The sequence below is a fragment of the Cebidichthys violaceus genome, unplaced genomic scaffold (genome assembly GCF_023349555.1).
Source record: "Cebidichthys violaceus isolate CVI_PGR_0920_01 unplaced genomic scaffold, fCebVio1.0.p SCAF_22, whole genome shotgun sequence".
Lineage (NCBI taxonomy): Eukaryota > Metazoa > Chordata > Actinopteri > Perciformes > Stichaeidae > Cebidichthys > Cebidichthys violaceus.
The window spans coordinates 5768235-5791438 of record NW_027176395.1 but is presented as its reverse complement, the minus strand read 5'-3'; the positions used below and the strand labels follow the sequence as shown (position 1 = coordinate 5791438).

The 23204-nt window shown below is 42.0% G+C and overlaps 2 protein-coding genes across 2 annotated transcripts; both read left to right on the top strand.

The window, feature by feature from the left end:
- The first annotated feature begins 834 nt into the window (after window positions 1-834).
- Window positions 835-10787, top strand: nrde2 (NRDE-2, necessary for RNA interference, domain containing). The gene is made up of 19 exons (XM_068718047.1): window positions 835-915; window positions 1589-1694; window positions 2123-2329; window positions 2421-2561; window positions 2774-3039; window positions 3159-3388; window positions 4009-4233; window positions 4567-4756; window positions 4953-5086; window positions 5705-5825; window positions 5950-6122; window positions 6221-6392; window positions 6501-6721; window positions 6812-7295; window positions 7767-8173; window positions 8366-8505; window positions 9536-9677; window positions 10227-10298; window positions 10474-10787. Exons 1-19 carry the CDS (start codon window positions 855-857, stop codon window positions 10597-10599), a joined length of 3618 nt encoding a protein of 1205 aa, XP_068574148.1. The 5' UTR covers window positions 835-854; the 3' UTR covers window positions 10600-10787.
- Window positions 10788-12802: 2015 nt separating this feature from the next.
- Window positions 12803-20840, top strand: calm1a (calmodulin 1a). The gene is made up of 6 exons (XM_068717672.1): window positions 12803-12925; window positions 17463-17493; window positions 17660-17803; window positions 18617-18723; window positions 19051-19186; window positions 19738-20840. Exons 1-6 carry the CDS (start codon window positions 12923-12925, stop codon window positions 19764-19766), a joined length of 450 nt encoding a protein of 149 aa, XP_068573773.1. The 5' UTR covers window positions 12803-12922; the 3' UTR covers window positions 19767-20840.
- The last annotated feature ends 2364 nt before the right edge of the window (window positions 20841-23204 follow it).

Below are 23204 nucleotides of genomic sequence, written 5' to 3'. Positions count from 1 at the left end.
CCTGGACAATAAAATCCTTCCAGATAAATGTTGTGTCCCTCTTTAGCCAGCAATTCAAAATGATTTTACGTGTATCAATGTTTTTATGAATGTTATGAATTATTTTATTATCAAGTGGAGCATTGTCTCTGAGCATACATCAAAGAACAAGTTTGTGCGGATGTCCTTTCTTAGACTTTGGAGGGGGAATTGTGTTGGATAATCATAAACTTACCTCATGTTGTGTGGTTGCACTGTAGACATTTAGAAGGTAAAGTCTACACTTTCTTCCAAGGTATTTCTTGCACACATTCATTCCAATAGGACCTTTTTTATACAAAGCTTATATGTCTGTTATTATTGATGTGACCATAAGAAAAGCACAATTTTCCAAAAAATAAATGTACCTATTTTGTTCTTCCAAAAGACTTAATTATCAATACAAAACACAACACACAATCAACGTTTTTAACAGTGTACATAGAAAGCACAATCGTTGTTTAAGTTAAGACAATACAGACATTATATGATAGGAAGAACAATACAGAAAAAAACACAATGAAATTAAATAGAATAAATACATTAATAGAATTTCTAAAAGAAGATTGAATTCAAGTATTTTCCAATATGTAGTTAGAATATTTAATTGCACACATAACTGTTTATTTTATGACCTTTCAGGGAGTTTATAAATTGTGTTCGAATTGGGAAAGAAAATAGAAAATATCGGTTAACAAAAAACCTGTCCCCATTAAATTCACCAAATTAACAATAACATCAATATTAGGATAATAAACTGGTCATTTTATTCTACAGCGCCTCCCCTCGTCAAATTACGTCATGTTCCTGCGACTGTTTATGTGCGACATACCGTCATGGCGCTGTTTCCAGCTTTTGCTGAATTAGAGATTGACAAAGTTGAAGATTCGTCCAAAGGTGATCACTCTTTCATGTAGCTTCCGTTTTAATATGGATCGATAGTCCCCTCAATGCTATGTTTTCACTGTGTTTAGAAGATAAACCTGTTGAACTACGAGCTAACGTTAACTCATAATAACTGTCCTAACGTCTGTCCATCGTTGCCTTTCAATGACAGACGTTAGCTTACTTTCTTGTCAATGAATTTACATTCCCCCACACGGTTACTTCTGAAAGCCAGGATATCTATTTCTACCTTGGCTACTATTTGTTCGCTTCGTATTTCATGCTGTCGTCAGTCGGCTCCATGTAGACTTGATTTTAATACTATCCAGGATCCTGATCCTCTATGGCAGTGCAGGCATGTCTTTGACTCATAATCTGTTATGTCTGTATTCACTGAGTTAACTCAGTCTGGTTTCTGGCTTCCTAGACGTTGGTGTACTTTGATGTACTTTGGTGTAGTTACCCATCATGTGGCTTCAGCTTCCCCATCTAATCTTCAGTAATGTGATACGAGTGACATGTATACCCTGCAGTATTAGGGTATGATGCGTCCATATGGGATTCAAAAAAACTGTTACAACTGTGATACTACACCGCATGTAAACACTCAGTGAGTGACGCTCACCATCAACATCTCTCAATCCTCCTGCTGATTACTGAATAACGTTTTTAATTCTTCTTTTAGAATTAAACTGGCTGAACAATAAGAGTTTTCAGACTGGGGATGCCCTCTCTCTGCACAGTCGTTTTTTTGAGAAGACCAGTGAGAAGCCGAAGGAGAAGGAATCGAGGTACAGATCAAAACCGAAAGCTAGTTACTTTGCTTGCAGACACAATATTGGACATTCTGCTTTACATGTTCAACCTTTGGGTTTGTAGCATCTTTTAGATTTCCTCTTTATGAGAACGCCGTCAGTGACACATGCTGCAATTTTATTGTTGCTTCTATACGATTGTATTATTACATTTTCTGATCTTTTTACATTACACATTTCTTCTTTTGTTTTAATTTGTTTCTATGTTGTCATTCTTCTTGGTTGCATCTGTTTTTTCTTCACTCTGTTCACTCTCACACACAAACTCTGTTTAGAAACTTGCCAAAATATTTTCCCGTACATCTATTAGAAGTACATGAACATTTGTCAAATAAATTCTTGGTTTTGCTTGCGGCAGGTTATTAATGGGTTGGGTAACGTTGAGTTCACCTTATAATCCTTAGTGTTGGCAGAGATGTGAGCTCTGCAGAGGAGGAGGAGGAGGAGGAGGAGGGTAATGTGCAACCTAAAAAGAAGAAAAGGAAGAGTGAAAAGAAAAAGAAAAAGAAGAAGAAACACAAAAAGAAGAGTGGGAGATATTCGGACAGCAGTGGGACAGACTCAGAAACCGTTTTCCCCAGTGACCTCAAAAGGGAGCAAGAGGCAGACAGGTATAGACGCACACCTTCACATCACAATTTTACAATAGCACTGGCTTGCTTCTGTTCTGTATTGATGGTTGGCGCCTGTGCTGCCATGCAGTCCCCAGGCTGCTCCGTTAGCAAGCTGTTTCTCCTGGTTGGATGACCTCCAGTCGCCCACGGAGCAGCTGTTCTGTGTGGACCGTAAAGCCGACCCAGCCAACTGGACGTACAAGTCCCTGTACAGAGGAGACGTAGCCAGGTAACACACACACACACACACACACGCTTACACTCTGCACCACGAGGGCAATGCCGTGGCATCTTTCTCCTTCTCTTAGTGACTATCCCATCTCATGCAAACTACCTTCAGTTGGTTGTTGCTTTTAATTACAGATCAAAACGATTGAAAGTGGAGTAAACATAAAAGCCTCCATGTCCTGGAAGTGTGATGAAACTCTTCATGTGTTCCAGGTATAAGAGGAAAGGTAGCTCGTCCTTGGGTCTGGACCCCCGCAAACAGGGAGTCAACTGGGAGGAGTTAGCGTCAAATAAGAAACAGAAAGGTGGGGACAGGAAGAAAGCAGCAGACAGATACTTCTCTGCAGTCAGTCGCCAGCTGCTGAGGTCCGAGCCCCCTGCTCCCATGTTACCTCGGGTTCCTGAGCACGGCGATGCCGTTGGCCCCTCCTCCTTCCTCCCTCTGGGTGACGATGAGGAGAACAAAGGAGGAGAGACGGGTAAGAGATTTAGCCACAACAGGCGGTGAAGGGGTAGGCTTAACAATCTCAAAAAGTAAGGCAAAAACCTCAGCTGGTGTTGTTGTTTCAATACAAAAAAATGTCACGTGTCAATCCAGGTGTCAGAGTGCAGACATGGTCAGTGAATCCTCTCGGTGTGTATGACTCCTCCACGGCCCTCTGGCTGCAAGGGAAGGGACAGACGGAGCAGACGGAGCAGCGGCAGCAGCAGGACACCCAGACGGGGCAGAGTGCGGCGCCTTTGGCCGGGAGGACGGAAGAGTTTAACAGGCGGCTCAGAGAGCAGCCAGCAGACGCGCAACTATGGATAGAATTCATACGATACCAGGTATGATGAGACTCTCCTTCTGTTACTATATAGATTGCCTCTTTACTCCGCTTCACTTGCCTTACAATCAGCTTTGAATTGAGAGGATGTGCTGTACATTTTGTTTGTGTAGATGTTTATGTGTCAGTGCTTGTGTGCGTGGTTTGTACACTTGTGTATTACAATCAGGTTATTAAAGGCCTTATTCTACATATTTCTGATAATCAACAAATCCCAGATTAAGACATAAAACAACAATGTGTTAGTCTGTCGCTCAGTATTTTCCCACATCTCTATCTGCTCCGTGGCCCTCAGGCCATTCATTTCTACTGAAGATGTAAATATAGAAATATAGGTCAGAAATATATAGCTTTTCATTCTTTTAAGAAAGGCTTAGTCATTTCTTAACAGCGTCTCACATGCTGGATGTCAAATCACATGCATGTTTTCACACCCTCTATATTCTAACTTTAAATATGTATCGTATATATGACACCAATGGGATAGTCATATTAGCCTACTATCATCAGCAGACCAATAATCTGAACTCTTGCTGTTTATTACTTTTCAACGATTAAATGGATCCTGAAGTTATTCCTATTGCAGCGCTACTTCTAAACCTCCCTCCTGTCCCTCTCCAGGATGAGCTGAGTGTGACAGCGTTTGGAGGCGAGGAGCAGCAGCAGGGCAGCGATGCGGCCGAGCGGCGTAAGTCTTCCTACAGAGCGGTCCTGGAGAAGAAGCTGAGCATCGCGGAGCGCGCAGTGGCCACCAACCACGGCTGCGTAGTTCTGCAGCTGGAGAGGCTCAGGATCTGCCAAGAGCTCTGGGAGCCTTCGCTTCTGGCTAAAGAATGGAAGAAGCTGGTCAGTCTACAGTCTTTGTGTGTTTCCATGAGACTCATGCAGTGCTTCTGTATTTTGACTCCAGTTGTGGTTTATTCCTTTGCTCTAAAAAGAGTGGAAAATAGCTGTACTCTACATATTGTATGTGATTTATTCAGTTTCACTCCTGTCTGTTTACAAGCAAAGCCTCCTCCACATTTAAATGGATCACTTTCTATAACCATGTATTGAATTCTTCCCTGAGACTTTTTGTCACTGGCTAATGTTGACGTGTCTGTAGACCAAAGCTTATTATTATTATTATTATTATTATAGTAATTCTAATGCTAACTCCTGTTTTATCTGGTGTCTCAGGTGTTCCTCCACCCAAACAGTGCCCCCTTGTGGAGGGAGTATCTGCTGTTCACCCAGAGCTACTTCAGCAACTTCACCGTGTCAAAGGTCAACGCCGCGTACGGGAAGTGTCTAAGCACGCTCAGTGCGGTGCACGACGGCAGCATGGTCTCTCACCCGGCCCTACCAGGGCTTGAGGAGGATATGTTGGGTAACAGAGATGTTGTTTAGCCTTTACTTATCCAGTGTTTCCACTACTTATTCAGTTATCCTGCTCAGTTTCATCACCAGCTTCTGTCACAAGGCAGTCACACCTGATGCATCATATACGTATTTGTTTGAATGCTCAATGCTTATTGAAAGTTGTTGTAATTGTTCCTGGTTGTCTTTTCTTTTTTTCTGTTCAGATATCTTCACCCAGCAGTGTCATTTCCTGCGTCAGTCTGGTCACTCAGAGAAAGCAATTTCTCTGTTTCAGGCCATGATTGACTTTACTTTCTACAAACCTGATAGCGTACGAAAACTGTCCACCAAGCAGCAGGTAAACACACACACACACACACACACACACACACACACACACACACACTCTAAAGCAACTCAACTTTACAGACTAATCCTAACTTTAATATTAATTTGAATTGCAAATCTAAGCCAAATGCTGGTGATTAATGTTTAACGACACACATTTAAGCAGCAATACACATTCCTCCCAATGGGTTCATGCTATTCAACTGATTGACAACTGATGCCAGTAACGTATAAAGAAGCATAGCGGTGTGCCAGCAGAGGTAGTGAAGAAGAAGTCTGCTAGCTAGCAAACATGGGTGTAAACAGTACAGGATTTAAAATATTTTTTTTAAATTGCATTTTTTCTTAAATCTTTAGACCTCACACCGAATGTAAAAGTAACTTTTGTGTTTTTACAGGAAAACTCCACAGGGCACCTTTTAAAACCAGCAGACATGAGAGTGGTTTAGATTCTTCTCATCTAAAGCAAGAAAGCAAAATATATTTCCAAAATGTTGAACTACTTCTTTAATGAAGCAGACCAGCAAAACGTGGTCACGTAGAATGATTATTCCAGAGGACACCCACCAGCGCTCCTAAATGAGGAAATTGTGCCTTCCATTTAAATTCTGTTTTTATGTGTGTACAGGTCGAGTTCTTTGAGCCGTTCTGGGACAGCGGGGAGGAGAGGATTGGAGAGTTGGGGGCCAGAGGCTGGAAAGCCTGGATGCTCCAACAAGAGCGAGGAGGGTGGCTACAGCCCAGTGCAGGTGAAACACACACTGTTGACGTAAATCCTGGAATAATCTCTAAATTGATTTGCGGGCTAAAATTGTGAAAACGACAAGAAAACCAGAGTCGTGTGTGTGTGTTTGTTTGTTTGTTTTTCCGCAGAGGAAGAGGAGGAGGAGGAAGAGGACGAGGAGGAGGTGAAGGACCGGAGCCAGCCCAGATGGACAGTCTGGTTGGCCGTGGAGCCGTCTCGTGAAGCAGCTCACTGGCTGCCCTGGAGGCCCGACAAAGCCAAGGGCCAGTCAGAAGTGGACTGTGAGGACCCGGACAGACAGGTGCTGATTTAAAGTGTGGCATGTGTGGAAGCCCATTTACAGTGTGTGAAAATTATTTTGTCTGACTTTTTCGTCTCCCTCTTTCTCTCCAACTGTAGGTGTTGTTTGATGACATCGGCCCATCCCTAATTTGTCTGTCTTCACCTGAGCTCCAGCTCTGTCTTCTTCTGCGTTTCCTCTCATTCCTGGGGCTGCCCGTAGACTCTGTGCTCTCTCCTGCCCCCTGTCAGCCTGGCCTGCTGCTGGAGAACCTTTCTCTGCTCACTCAGGGTAAAAAAACTACAGTCATAATAAAACAAACTAGCTATTTGTTTTTTTATGTTATAAACAATTCGAAGCAAATCATTGATACAAAGCTGACTTTATGTCACATCCTAGGTATTGGTCTTGAGGGTCCTCTGACCTCCCACGACCTACCTGACCCCGGGGTTAACGCTGTGGGTCACATGACCACTCTCCAGGGAACGAGGAAGTGGGTGGGGCTTGGGAAGCAGGGCGAGAGGTTTGTCACCAACATCTTCGGTATGGTCCAACCTGTCCTTCCTGCCCAGCACCGAGCCACCCTGTCACTCAGCTGGATGCAGTACGAGAAACTCAAGGTAGGAGTCGGTTTACTGGACTCCAAGTTAAATGTTGAAAGTAAAAGGTCAATTTTCAAACTGATTTACTTATATGTATTTGCGTGTCAGGTCTTGCGTTGTCTGCGTGGCGGCAACAAAAAGCGCCTGCGCTCTCAGGGCAAGAGCAGCAAGCGGGTTGCCAAGCAACTGCTCAAAGAACCCGACAACCGCTCGTCGCTGGTGCTGTGGCAGGAGTACGCCCACCTGGAGTGGGTGCTGGGCAACCTCGAAGAGGCCCGCAAAGTCTTCTCCACGGCCACGGCCATAGGGGGAACCAAAGGGCTGAAGAGCCCCGCCCTCTGCGAGCTGTGTCTGCTGTGGGCCCAGCTGGAGGTGGAGGACAGCTCAAGCGTGCAGGGGGGAGGACTAGCAGACGTCACCTTGTCCCCAGCTGTTTGTGTGCTAACCAGGCTGGCAGAAGGAGCCTCCTCATCCTCCCAGTCCCTCTCTCCGGTTTCTATCCTGAAAGCCAGGAAGTGGTATGAGCAGGCTCTGACCGCCGGCTTGTCAGCCCTGGACCAAAGCCCCCACAACCCTCAGGCCAACAGAAAAGGTTTCTCAACAACTTCTGTGTGTTTCATCCGTCACTGAGCTGCTACATATCTGTGGTTTTGCATGTTTTGGCCCATTTTAATTTTTCCAAACATACTGTCGCATTTGTTTAGATTCATAAGTGCATTTTTATCAACTTCTTTGCAGCAAGTTTCTAATAATTTTGTACAGCATTAAAATCATCTTGCATATGATTGCAACTAAAATATGTAATCCATCACAATTGGGTGAATATTTGATGTCTTGTTTGTCTTTATACTTACTATATACTGTTCTTACTCGTCAAGCTAAAGCATTCAGCTTCTTGTGAACGCTCGCTCACTGTCACACAGGCATGGTTTAGTGGGACACTATTGTTAATGTTATTAGTAACAGCTGTACTTTTCCTATGATGACAGGTCTGAAGGTATCCTGTGAAAAACGGTCTATCTTTCATTAGTTTGATCCTCTCCTCTCATCGTTCCACCAACAGGTCACGAGGACCTGCTAGGAGAGAAGCTGAGGCTGAGAGGCCTGATAGGCTGCTACGCTCTCTTCCAGTACCTCACGATGGGCGTCCAAGCAGCTAACACCGTCTACAGCCAGGCCAGAGAGAGGACGGAGGAGCTGCACCACACGCTGACGCAGCTCAACAGTAAGGAGGAGGCCAACCTTGCTGGCACTGATGCAGGCCAGTCTGCGTCTGACTCCAGCCGTGCCAGCGGGCACTATGTTACCAGGCTAGCCTCTGAGTGTGAGGCATTGGCAGTGCAGCAGACGGCGTTGCTTTGGTACCACAACAGCGTCAGTGTGTTTCCACTGGCAACACTGAGACAAACGCTGACCTCTGCCCTCGCCACCTGGCCCGGCAGCGCCCCTCTCTGGAGCATATATATACAGGTGAGCCATTTGCTACTCATAACATTCCAAAACTCATTTCATTTTTGCATCATCGTGGGTTCAAATCAAATCAATCAGTTATTGGCAAGGAGCTTCTCTAGATGTATTTCACCCAGCTTGTTTTGCACTTATTCTGTACCAGATGAGTCCTTGTGTACTTTCGCATAATGGCCCTCATGACCCGTGTTTCAGGTGGAGAACCGCTACCATAGTGCTGGACGGGCACGGCGTTTTTTTCACTCTGTAACTAGGGACAACAGCAGCGTGGTGCCACGCCTCTTTGCCATTGTTGCTGAACAACAAAGGAAGCAGCTGGTGGATGCTGCTCAGAGGTAAGAGCAGAAAGGATGATGGGTAGGTGTAAGGTTATCCTGCACTCATGTTGTATGGGAACAAGCATTGTCACAACTTCTTAATCGAGATGCCATGACCTTAACTTTCGCTAATCCTCCTTTCATTATATTACGGGAGCAATTTGGTAATCCATTTTCTAAGTAACTAAAATATGTTTTGCCAGGATAATTTTTCCAACTTCCTTATTTATTTATTTATTTATTTTTATTTTTCATTTTTTCATCTGTGAAAAGGGGTGAAAAATAAAGTTTTGGCAGGTGATATTTGTTGTTGTATTACCCATTTCGGACACAGGAGGCTGATGTTTTAGATAGGACTAAAAGCATTCATGTTTTCTTCGAGGTGAGATACTCTAAACACAAGGTACATAAACTGTGTTTTAGCAAGTTATGTAAATTTAGACCTGTGGTTTCATATGACACGTAAAGTCTCATTTGATTGGATGATTTTTTTTGTAAACAGGATGAGTCATTTAACATTTAAAAAGGATAAAGGATGTTTATTGTCATCATAAAAAGATACAACGAAATTCAGTTGGTGACTCATCAGTCAGTTCAGCAGCAACTAGGTAAAAAACAATGTATAAAAACATTAGGACAAGACATTAGTTACCATTATTGCAGAATAAAAAACACATATTGATGTAAAAATACTCTTATGATTATTTATTTTAATTATTTATTTGTACATATATTTGGCATATAACAAGTGAGTAATGAGTAATTAACACAGGATTAAAACTGGGGAAATGTTTTTTTCATTTCACTAGGTATTTAAGGAACGAAAGGAAAGATTATTATCACAAACATTTTTTCCCCAACACTCTCTAAGGCATTAACACCGGAGAGAAAACTATTTAGATCACATTCAGAAAATGCATCAACTTTCTCACTCGTCTCTCAGGGCTTCCGTATTTATGCGGGATAAGCCAAGAATCTATCAATCTATCACAATTCCTATTGCCTACGTCACATATTAATATTGTATATGTTTCTGTGGTCATTAAAGGTCTTGTTGCCATGGTGCTGCCTTGCCCATCCTGCCAGAGAACGGCCTCAGCACCCGTATCCGTGGACTGTTTGAAAGCACTATAGCAACAGAGATGGGTGCTCACTGTCCTTTACTTTGGAGGATGTACATGCACTTCCTGGTGAGACAGAAAATAACACTCACACATTCACATGTTTACTAATATTGTGAGAACGCTCTATTTGATTGAACCTATTTCCTATCTTTGACCAGTCAGTTAAAAGTAAATACAAAGTAGGGGAAATTCATAATCCTTTTTTTAACAGTTATCCAATCATACTCATAACGGCATAGTTACAGACTTCACTAAGAGGGCAAATACCTGATGAACACACGATGGACGTGAAAAGTATCAAGGATCAAGGCAGAAAGTTAGCATCTAGCATTAAAAATATTTTCAAAGGAATCAAAGTCAAACACAAAAATGTGCATTTCAATAATTATTGTAGAAGCCTGCTGTGCCTGATCACATTTTGTTCATTCTGTGTGTTACTCTCTGACCTTAAAGTGCATTATTTTTTCTAATTTTCCCAAAAAATGCACTTGGTCTAAGAACTAACATGCACAGAAAGACCAGCCTATGCAGACTTACTTTGTGTAATTTGCACATTTGAATATACAAATATTGACAGTCGGTAAAGTCTTATTTCTGCGCTGTGTGTATTTGCAGGTGTCAGAAGGGAAGGTGGATAAAGCCACAGGGATCTTCTACAAAGCCTTACAGAATATTCCCTGGGCTAAGGTGAGCTACACACAGAACAGTGATATTCCTTCACAGCAGTTGACCTCTGGCTACTTCATTTTTAAATTGTACGTATGAGAAATCAATTCTCTGTCTCTCTCTTTGTGTGTGTGAATGTGCATGAATGTAAATTTGCATTTATGCAAATATGTGTGTTTGGCACGTGTGTGATCAGGGTCTGTACATGGACGCAGTGCAGCTGTTCCCCGAGCATCTGCAGGAGTTTGTAGATCTGATGACAGAGAAAGAACTCAGAGTCAGACTGCCTCTAGAAGAACTGGATATACTACTGGAGGACTGAACACACACACACACACACACACACACACACACACACACGCAACATGCCAATGTCGGCACATTTGATGGCAAGAACCACAGACACACACTTGGATGCATTCACACACATTTAAAGAGTGAACTAATGATTATCCTTTGTACATGTGTTTTAGTACCATATACTGTTAATAAATATATTGTTCTAATTCATGTGTTGTGTGCTGTGTAGGTTTGTTTATGCATACCTTTCAGTGCATACACACTGAGGTTGAGGGCCCGCATTTCAAATGAAATATCCCATTTTAAAAGTTCATGACTTGTTTGTATTAGATGTGATTGTAAAGGGCAACTGCCAATTAGAGATTAATTAAATAATTGTAAACAAATACTGAGATGAATGAGAAACATAAAAAAAGGACTATGGAAAATGTAACTTAAAACTGTATCAGCATTTAACTGTGAAAGTTTACATGCATTTGCCTCAACTTCATATGCTTTGGACACCCCTGTTTTAAGAGACACCAGGTGATAATGAGGTAAAATGATGTTGTGTCACTGCACCTTGGTGATAGACAATCTTACCCAGTAACCAGGAATAGAAAAGAACAGGCTGTGGCAGTGTCAAGTTCAGGAAGTTTTCACTTTACACATGGTGATAGTTTTTTTAAGTGAGTTCTAGCTTTCAGTCATTTTGTATATTCAATTTCATCATGTGAACAATGCGTCTGCATTCTGTGACACAGAGTTTAACAATGCATTGTTGCATTATTTAAATAATCCAATTTTAAGATTTCCAATTTGAATGTAGGGAATTCAGTCTCAGTTTTAAATTGATATGTCCGCGGTAAATTTTATTAATTCACTTCCTCAACTCACCTGTGAATTACCTGGAAGTTTCACCTGCCCTATTTTATCACTCACATCACAGAACATACTATATACACAGTGGCGGTGGAGTCGCTCCCTCCTGCCGTTGTTGCCGCGCCGTGGTTTGACGCATTGCAGATCCGCCCTGGCCAATCAGCGGTCTCTGTACAGTGTGCAGAATATTGCAGGTCTGTTCTATCCAATCATGATCCGCCTCTCAAAAGCAAAACCACAACTTCCCCAGTGCGGCCAACCCAAACGTATCCTTCCGCCTGAATAAAACCATGTGTAACACTATCTAGTCCGTCACTTTGTCACTTTCGACAGATTAAACAAGTAGTATAAATAGATACGAGGAAACCTCTCGTCTTTTTCTTTAAAGTCGAATGATCACTATTATGAACGACTAAATTATTGTAATAAAAGGTATGGTTATTCCCCCCCCCCCCCCCGGCAGAATTATTCTCTCTAGGCTGTATTTTATAAAACATATAACCTACTATGATAAAGAAGATTAACGTTTTTCACTGAAAATACAATATTTCTTCAGGCCATTTATTTGTAAACGAAGATGCTACACACACATTTGTATTAGGCCTACAGTGTCAACCCATGTAGGTAAATGTAGACGCCTGTTGCAGTTAATCGGGTACGGATTACACTAATATTGTGTTTATGATGTTGATGCTCGATGGTGGCGCCAGATTGTGTGTTTTATGATTCCATATGTTTATAACAGAAAAGTGGGCTTAATTTCATGTGGAATTGCGATAGCCGAGTTTCATACCAGTCGATTTATCTAAATCTCTGATTACACAGTGTCAAGGGTGGTTTGGGGCAAAGCAGACCACTGCCCAGGGTCACTGTATGCCATGCACATATGCAAGGGAACGTGCACCACTAAAGTACAATATCAACTAAAGCAGGCCCTTCGTTGGTCGTTTCCCCCTTCTTTGCTATGTCTTGTAAAGAGACCTTCTATCAAGAGCTTAATTTTGTACATATTCCTAATACAATTGTATTTAATAACATCGGAACAAACAGAGTACTAGTGCACATGGGGGGTTAGATGTGGTGTCAGTAGCTGGTGGTCCCCATAAATTAATCCAGTCTTTCCCAGCATGCAAACCCTTTCACATGAAGTTGCTTCTCTTTCTGAGTGAAGACATTTTTTTAAAATTAAGAAACCCGAATAATTCAAGATAAACATCCTTTTATAAAACATGGCACCCCAAAGACGGGTACGCGCATATCAGCAAGCTTGCATGCGCGTACACGTGTGTGCATGCACGTATGAAGAGACGGAGCCAGGACGCCGCACTGATTGAGAGAATTTCCCCAGTGCGGAGGAATACAGTGAGCCGTACAGCAGTGGTTCGTCCTGCCTGCCCGCCTCCAGCCAGCCTTGCTCAGTGGCAACCTTCCATTTCCTCTCTCCCTGTAGCGTTAGCAGACCGGCGTTCCCAGCTCAAACAGATATGGTGAGTATTTCATCAACCACGGGTTGTGATATGTACGACTTGAGATGGTTCTGAGTTGACTGAATGCCAGCCAGGCGTTTTTATATCCTATCCCGGATAGTGGTTTTGTTGGAGGAATATCCTGCAGCCTCCATTGCAGAGAGTGCGAGTAGACTTGTACTGCTGAGTTGGCTCACGTGAGCTAACTAGCTGTTAACACTTAGTGGCTAGACAGAGAAGCTTATCACACCGGTGTTGCTTAAGCTCGTTCCCGCCATTGAAGTTAAAACGGTACTTGATATTATGTCACACTGAAGGGACACTACTTTTTACAGGTGGCCGCATATTGGCAGTAGTTACTGCGGTTCGGTCGGCTGCTAATGTTAGCATCACAGCTAATGTTACATCTGACAGCTGTACCATCAGTCGTTTTTGTCTCAAGAGTACGAGTAACGTTAGTTTGTTTCCACAGTGAAGCTGGCAACGCAATTGTTAGTGTTGAGTCTCTTCACATATGTTTTTGATGCCGGTGCAGCACAGACATTAGACATCCAGCTACAGGCAGGACTGCTGGTGGAGTAACATATTTAACGTGAGCTGCATTGCAACCATTGTAAAAGCCGCATTAGTAATAGCTGAGAGTCCTAATGAGGTCACATAATATGGTGTAACACCTGTACTTCGTCACGTTGCCACACAATACACACAGATAAACCTGTTATGTTAACATGTTAGGGACAGTTGGCATACCGTGTTTCAGATCACCTTATTGGGTACTGATTGATGTTAGATGAAACATGTTGTGAGAAAATTAGATTACATGGTACGGTGGACCTTTTCTTCAGGCAATATTTAAGTCTTAAATGTACACACATTTAGTTTGGCAGATGTAATCTGCTGAACACATTGTTGGCGCCTTGATTATGCAGTACTTTAGTTAACTAGTTATGTAATTACCTTTTTAAAGTCCTGCAGCAACATATCACTTAAATTTAGGATTGTAGTGGATTATTTTCTAACACAGTGGTTTGTGTCCTAGTGTGTATCTGGCTTTCTGTCCCAGCAGCTCATTCACATTAAAAAAAACAGCAGGTCCATTTTCTAGAAGACCTGGGTCAAAAAACGGTGGACTGTTTTTTTACACTGTGTGTGTGTGTGTGTGTGTGTGTGTGTGTGTGTGTGTGTGTGTGTGTGTGTGTGTGTGTGTGTGTGTGTGGTCGCAGCACTGTGCAAATCCAACTTTAACTTCCTGAGATATTTGAGGCATTTGCATCATGACATTACTTATGAAAGATAATTAAAAAATGTTGTAGCCTATAACTTTTGGTTACTTCAACTGAAGTCAGTTAGATAAGCTTAAAAACCAAGTTAAGTAATTGACAGGTTTTCTCAATGAGTGAGAATAGTAGGTTGAGCTGTGTTTAACGAATGAATTTTCATTTGAATGTCCCTGTTAGATCTTTAAATTATATCAAAATTTAAACATTTTGGCCAGGCTTCTTTAGCTGACCAGGCTGGTTTATGGTTACTTTAACTACATGGTTGACAGAGTGTGATACAGGAAGCGGTCACTGGGATGGAGACATCTCTGTTACCATTGTCATGGTTCCTTTCTATTTGTGGGACTTGTTTAAGGCAGAAATACTTGTCTTGTCAGTCGTCCTACTGCAGTCGGAGTGTGAATTAAATGTGTTCATGGTTAGCCCATTTGAAGTGAGATTATACTGAAAACGAAATATACATTGGTGTGTTCTTGTGTGTAGCTTTATTTATCAAGAACTCTTTTCATATCATAATGACCACATTTAGAACTGTTGCTAGTAATTACTGATTATTCTTTTATTTAGTAGCAGGGGTGGCATCACTACATTTAAATAAAACTCTTTGTTCTATTTTCACCTTAAATTTCATATTACTGTTCATGGGTGCTTTAAAAGTGAATCATGGGGCCTACATGCTGCGCTCACTATCACACTAGCATTGCAGTGCCTTGAGAGGAATTTGGCCTGCGTATTAGAGGGGTTAGCAGCTTGTTAACCACCGCTAGAGCGCACACGCATGCATTGACACAAATCCTCGCTGTCATTACCATCAGTGTAATTCTGAACGTCTAATATTTATTGCTTCACAGTACTCTACCTTTCTGTTCTGACCATTATCATCGTTCCTATTTTCCTATCTCATTCTCTCTGTTCCTAATGCAAGAAAAAAAACAGAATATATTTAGGATCAGATTTAGAGTACTGATTATAATCATTACCTTTATGCTTTGATTTCTAAAAATCTTCCCGTCAATTTTGTAATCATTTAATGTTACATTCAACGTTCTGATTAAGAGGACATTCTCCACTTTTGAACATCTACATGTACCTTGATGACAGTATAGACTTAGTTTTGTAAGAAGGGCGGTTTCCCATTTTGGCTCATTTACTTAAACAAACCTTAACTTGGGACTGATGGCAAATTCCTGGGTAATTAAGTGAGTCACTCACTGAATCTATTGTCATTGTGTGGATAGGGGCCCCTGTCAGAGGGGGCCATTTGGTGTGACCCATGATGCTGTCTAGGAGGTCAGATGACCAGCCAACTGATCCTCCCTAGGAGTTGCAACTGTAGCAGTGAGATGACAGGCCACAGTTTAGCACATGCATATAGACACACAACCCCTGTGACCCCCCCAGTCTGGACACTGTTACTCTCACACACCTTAAATCAATTTCCTGACACATTTGGGTGACCTCCTCTGGCCTGGCGTCTATACACGCACTCTGTCTTTCAAAGTGTTGAATGCTATTCATCTATTGAACTACTGCAGGAGGTGGACACTTCATCTGTACATCCATCTTTACTGTTCTTCTGTTGGGGCGATGGACAGACAGCTAAGTTGTCACTGTCATGCCTAGGCTTACAGGCACGCTGACGTGGAGGTAAAGAGAGTGAGGTTCTCTATCGCCTCATCCAGTTGGAGTCAGATGCAGTCAGGGAAAGACCGCGTCTGGTCACGTACACTCACAGCGCCACAAGGACAGAAAGAAAGATCGACGGTTAAGCAGACAGATTTATTGAGAGACAGACAGACAGACAGACAGACGGATGGACAAGTAACCAGGAAAACGTCAACGGACCAGCTTTTCCATCAGCTCATGGAAGAGAGAGACCTCGCCTGTCAGGTCAGTGTCAATACACTGACCTTTACCACTCCAGAGGGATTGTGAAACTTGTGTAATTCATCCAGCCACTCGCACTGGATGGATTGAAAGACGAGTCCTGCAGTTATCCTGTCAACTGACATGTGTCCATCCAGCTATCTACCTATCCAGGAGGACTAAAAACATCATCTGTTTTGCCATCATCTCAAATCAAATTTTTTTTTCCCTCACCCATACAGTCATGTAGCTACTCAGAGAGATGGAAAAATCTTCTGTCCATCAGATTTACTAATCAGGAGCGATTATTAGATGTCTGGCTGTCATTTTTTCCATCCACCTATTCCTCCCACCCTGAGACATCATTCCTGCCCTTCATGTCATCCTTCCATCACCATGCTGCCTAAGAACGTTGCCCTGTACCCAGCAGAAGATGAGCTGGTTAGCCTGTCCACCGTCTATGACCTCTTGGATGAACAACAGCACTATTACAAGGAGCTCATCCAGCAGCAGGAGAGGAACTACAGAGCCTTCCTGCAGATGCTGATGGATTCGTCCTCCAGCCGCATGGACGGCATGGTTAGAGAGATGCAGGACCTGAGAAACTGCCTGCAGGGAACCAAGGCTGAGCTGGCCGAGGTTAAAAAACAGGGCGTCCAGAACGGCAAACGGGCCGAGTGGCTGGCTGAAGGCCTCGTGATGGTGCGAGGGCAGCTGGATGGCCCAAGCATGAAAACAGGAGTAATCGGGGGAGGTGCAGGAGTAAGAGCTGTGGATCTGAAACAGCGCAGAGGAGGTGGTGGGTTGAGGCTGGATGGAGGAGGGAGAGACGCCAAAAAACCAGCACCAAAAGCTGCGATGCTGGTGGCCGACCTCACAGATATCCACTTTGATGACATAAAGGTTGTACACAGATGCACACACAAAGTGGGTCGTATGGGTTAGCGAGAGCTTTTAGTGTCACTAGGTGCTACATTAGTGTTAATGTATTCCTTGTGGATAGCCAAAATCTACTACTATCAATGATTTGAAATAGCATGTGTCTGTGGTTCATACTGGTCACTAAATGTTAGTATGCAGGGCGCTTGGTCCCAAAAATGAAATGGATTAGAAAAACAAAATTGTGGCAAATGGTTGCATCACTCTTGAGTTTGTCTTACAGTGCAGTTCATAATGGTTTCTTGAATGATGATTATGGCCGCAGCACTTTACCCATGACCAATGCTTGTTTTAATGGGAGTGTCGCCGCCTGCCTCTATTAAGTGTGTGATCACATGTGTGATGGCTGTAAATTGTAAAAATTTGCGTTCAGGATATAGGCTTTTTAAAAGACCTGTCACTACTTGCTTCCCAGCCAGTGTTCGGATTCCAGTGTTTTAATCTCTGCCATTCTTCTGTTTTTTGTTGTTTAGGCTGACCAACTAACAGAAGAGCAGATTGCAGGTAAGATGACAATAAAATCACTGCATTATGATTTTTAGCGATAAATGCATATTCCCTGCAGAAGTCCATTGATTCTTGCATCACTGGAATATCACCTTTGTTACATCTGCTGTTGCTAATATCTTCCCTCCTCCTGTCCTCCACCTTATGTACATCTTTGTGACAGAGTTCAAGGAGGCCTTCTCCCTGTTTGACAAGGATGGAGATGGGACCATCACCACTAAGGAGCTGGGCACCGTCATGAGGTCACTGGGTCAAAACCCAACTGAGGCTGAACTCCAGGACATGATCAACGAGGTGGATGCAGATGGTATGTTGATTCTGCCTCAACATGGGGAGCCATTTAGTTAACCCTTTGAACCCCAAGCAGTTTTGGGGTGTTTTTCGCTCCTGTCACATTTTCTCTCAGTGGCCTTGATTTTCAATGCAATGCACAAGTCCTACACCTCTATAGAAACAGCACTAAAATGGCTTTTGTGCAATAGAACAATTACACTGCCATAAGTCATAAAAAAGGAAGAAAGAATGCTTTGATAATTTATTTTACAAGAATTGGCAAACAATGGAATGTGTGTATACAAAATGTTGCCACAATTGCTACCAATGTTGGAAAAAGAATTGGAGAGAAAGAAATGTGCTATACATATGTATGGAAATCGTCTCACACTATATATTGAGCTATTCACATTTTTACAACCTCTTTTTTACATCCTCTCCTCAATGCTATGTTCAGCAACATAGTTCAGTGGAAGTTTCACAGAATTTTTGTCATGTGACTGTTGGTCTCGGGTTAGTCAGAATTGAGGATCCGGTTTAGACGTAGAAAAGACGTAGAATCAAATGTTTTGGTGAAATATCACATCTTTTTCTGATGGAAGTGTTCGTCACACGCGATGTGTTGGAGAACCTTTGTACAGATGAAAATCTGATGATAATGTTTTCTACAGCTTCTGTCTATGATAAACGGTGTAGTTTTGCCAACTGTTAAAGAAAACATGCTTTTCCATCCCGTCAGCGGATTTTGGGGTTCAGAGGGTTAGACTGGTCTTTATTAAAGGTTTTTAACTATATTGACTGGTTGTAACTATGAATTGCTTCTGACTTGCTTTCGCTCACCCTCCAGGCAACGGGACCATTGACTTCCCTGAGTTCCTGACGATGATGGCAAGGAAGATGAAGGACACTGACAGTGAGGAGGAGATCCGGGAGGCATTCAGGGTCTTTGATAAGGTGTGTGTGTGTGTGTTTAGCAGTTTAGCATTGATATACAAAACTCATTCATCTTAGATCAGGATGTCCTTACGCTGATAACTAAGGAGGGACTACTTTCTTTGACAGTGATGCTTTACTGTCTCCATTGATTGACTGTAATGCAGGGTGAAAGTGTGGTGCATTCAATGCGAGTGAGATAGACAGCCGCCGTAGTACTGCTTATTTTGCCACAGTCGAATCGTAATTTTCGTATTAAAATATAATTTTATCGTTTTTTTACTATTGGAATATATATTTAGAACTTTCATTGAGAGCCGCCTGTAATGCTGTATGTGTGTTGGGCAGGACGGCAACGGTTACATTAGCGCAGCAGAGCTGCGTCATGTGATGACCAACCTGGGAGAGAAGCTGACAGATGAGGAAGTAGACGAGATGATCAGAGAAGCAGACATCGATGGAGACGGACAGGTCAACTATGAAGGTACAGGAGTGTCAATAAACACTAATACTATAGTATAAGTACATTTATGGAACAAGGCTAAATTATGTAAGAGGACAGTGTGTGAAATACCTGGTGTTAATCAGGGGGGTTAACTTTTCTAAACTCAAAATTTGCATTGCCGACCATTTGCAACAGCGCCACCCATGGATGTAGTCCTTACCAGAAACTGCAAGGTTTTAGAGGGCAAGATACAAGGAAACGCTACAATGATATTTTTCTGTATTCTTATTTGTGAATAAATGTTTTACAGTTTGATTAATACATACAGCTAGACATACACTCTTTTTAAATACTTTGTAGACTTACCAGACATTTTTTAAGATTTTTTTCGGACTCGTTGTTTGGGCTTTCAAGGGGTCTCAAGTGTCAATCAAGGGATCTTGGACCCTACCCCCAAGACCCCCTATATTTCTCACTCTGCTGATGATAGACATAACTCCTTAGACTGATCAATCAATGTATTCACTGTGTTCTAAGTAACAATTGAAACACTGTTTCTGATGAATTTTATTGCTATGTTTTCCCCACAGAATTTGTTCAGATGATGACTGCCAAATGAACTGGGCTCACATTGAAGACAAAGAATCGGTCAAATGTTTCACTTACCTCTTATTGCAAAAATCTACATTTATTCATACTGTTCTGTATAGACTGAATGTTGGAAAACTGATAATCTGTTCATATTCACAAGCTCAAAAAAGGTTAAAAAAAAAAAAAAAAAAAAAAAGACAAAGAAAAATTCTAAATGAATCTATCTGCATGTACTGGCTTGTATTCCCCGCCCCCAGCGCTGAGCTACCCAATCAGATCTCAACCTTTTAGCCAAGCAGCCTCTCTGCAGCTGGCTGGTGCACCTCTGCTTCCTGGTTCCATCTGCCTGATTTCATGATGATTATATGGGATGGCCAATGGCCTTTCTTCTATGACTTCCTGTTTTCTTTCTTCTGTTTTTCATGCATGCAGCTTTAGATGGGTTACTGTTGAGAGCCCCATGGCAGAAGGCCGTTGGCCTTAGGTTGGCCTGGGACCCACAGAGAGGAGGGAGGGGTTAGTTGACAGATGGATGGGAGTGAGTAAACCAGCGGAACCTTTGCAGTTTGCTCACCTAAATGAAGTCAGTGACAACAGAGATATTTTTAAGAAAAATTTTAAAATGGAACAACTCATTTTAGATTCTGTGTTTCTGGCATGTCGGGATACTCGCTTTATCCTTTGTGTGTTTACCTTTTTTGAGGGGGAAGCTTGGGTGGGGCATAGATTAGAGCCCGTGGGACGTTTCCCAGAATATTTGGAGGGGTTGGGTGGGCTTTAAAGGTGATGATATACAAGATCAACTTTGGGGCAATGTGGTTATCACTGAAGCATGCTTAGGGACAGTATGTTGCCTCAAAGGTTGCACTTGAATCATGATTCTACGGGGTGTTTAGTGGGGACAGGGTCGGTGCTTTGCAGCATTTCTATCTTGTGTTTGTGTGTGAGTGTGTGTGTGTGTGTGTGTGTGTGGGTGTGTGTGGGTGCGGCGAGGCCCGGCCCAGTCCAACTGTTCTGTTCAGTTCAGTTCAGTTGATCTGCATTCCAAGTTGTACATGCTAGTCTTTACATTTTGTTTTTCCAATAAAATATCATGAAGTAACCTCTCGTACTGGGTCTTCTTGTGTTTTCTCTCAGTGAAGGCAGATTCTGTGGGGGAAGTGCTGCTGTAATGACTCATCTGTGCTACTTATTGCATGCTATGTCTTTGTGAGAGTGGAAGTGGAAGCACAGACACTGAAGCCCACTTACAACATATTTTGGGAGGGGAGTTGGTCAGCCTTTACATTCCTAAATCTAAATGAGCAGTTATCAGAAGATCAACAAACACGAGACAAGAACATAGACATGATACACAAAGTCTTTCATACAATGAGTATTTGCAAAGCAACTCAGTGATTGCACTGTTTTCTAAAGTAAAGATAGAAATGAAGGGTCAGGAATAAAGTAATACTGAACAAACCCCCTCCATTTATTTAAACATATCACCATGGTTACTTCATTTAACTTGCCTTGGTGATGGAGCTTTAAACAAAAAAAGCCCAATCCACAGAGCAACAGATTTACAAGTACAATGTCCCGTCAACCTACCAACCTTTTATAGGAGAGACGAGTTGTTTTAAAGGAGGATTTCTAAAACATGGGAAATGTGGACTAATGAGCGAGTGACGGTAATGGACACGTGTGTGTGTGTCTGTGCGTGTGTGTGTCTGCGCGTGCGTGCATGGAGGGGTGTCACAAGGACTTCTCCAGATCGCTGAAAACGTCTGTCTGCAAATGAGGAGGTGTTGCTAGGCAACAGCCAGGCATGGGGTGGGTGGAAGTGAAGGACAGGGAGCAGAAAACTGAAACTGTGGGAGTTTGAGGAGAGAGCAAGATAGGAGACAAGGGGGGGAGAGATGAGGAGGTTGAGAGACAATAATAGAAACCCAGGACTTGCGGGAGAGGAAGCGAACAAGGGATGAAAAGAGAAAACCGATTCACAGTGCATCTTAAAACTCATAAAACCTCTCCTCCTAAAATATCTCCTCTCATTCAGAAGCTATTCTGGCTTTCTTCAGCAGATGAAGAGGAAGTAGTTGTACAGTCTGACAAAGACACTAAAGACTTCGGTCTGTGCTTCATTACTGAGCAGCTATGTCAATAACAAGTATAGCTTCATGTTTGTACAGATGCTACTTCCTAGAATAAATATAACGTAGCTGATGATTTTGATGATGGCTCTGATGAAACAGACATGGCGATGGAGACGACTGAGACGCACAGTTAGTAGCTATAGTTGTATAACTGTCTGAAGTGTATTAATATATCTTGCTACTTAATTAGCGAGCTGCCACTCCAACGTGATTAGCAGGGTCTCCAAACCAGAGGATTCTCTCTCACATTTGCCTCAAATTAATCTCACACACATTTACAAACAGAGTGTGCTTCTCTCTCTCTCACACACACACACACACACACAGTCCCTCACTCCTCGCTCCAGCATTCAACCACATAAATATTTCAGTTTTTCACCTGACAGCGAGAAGAATTGAGTGGGGAGCAGGTGTGTGTGTGTGTGTGTATATATATATGTGTGTGTGTGTTCTTAGGGTTGGACATCCCATGCTACTGTATGGGGCAGATATTCAGTATATTATTCCTGTCTTTTTCCTTCTAAAATGGCAAACTATAAAAATATTTTTTATGGCATAACAGTTTTATGTCAACCATATTATGACTAATTTATGACATACTATACTATGACTTTATAAATACAAATATACTATGCCATGTTTTCTGATTTGTTTTTATTGCATACTATACTATAACATGTTTTATGACATACTATGACTTAAGGACTATATTATGACACACTGAATTTTAATGACATGTCAACATTGAATAATACTACATTAAAAGTACATCTCTTAAACATCTTGCTATGTGTATATCTGTAGCTGTATGTGTACTGGCTGTGAAAACAAATATACCTCTAATACTCACCATTTTATTTTACCTAAGTAAAAGTAAACAAGTGCTAGCAGTAAGTAGAGTCAAATATACAAAGTAAATGTACTCATTGCAAAAGAATAGTCCCTCCATGAGTGTTAAGATTGTGTTAACATGTAGTCTGATTACTGTTGGGGAAGTTAATATTATGAACATGTTCATTTTATGTATCTCCACTTCTGAGGATTTTCATGCTTTCAGAAAAGTTAAAGAATTCTAATGTGAACATGAACTAATACATTCATAATGATAAGTTAATAGATCCTTAGACATGGTAAGAACATGCTGGGACTAAGCTGAGATACAAGACGTATACCCGTCACTGATATTTAATAACAAAACATGTTAGTCAGCCGTCAGATGAAATGTAATATAGGAAAAAGTACAATATTACCCTGGAAATGTAAATACAAATGTAATGGGAGAGAAGTAGAAAAAAACAAAAAACATTCAGGATTATTACCTGTGCCTTACA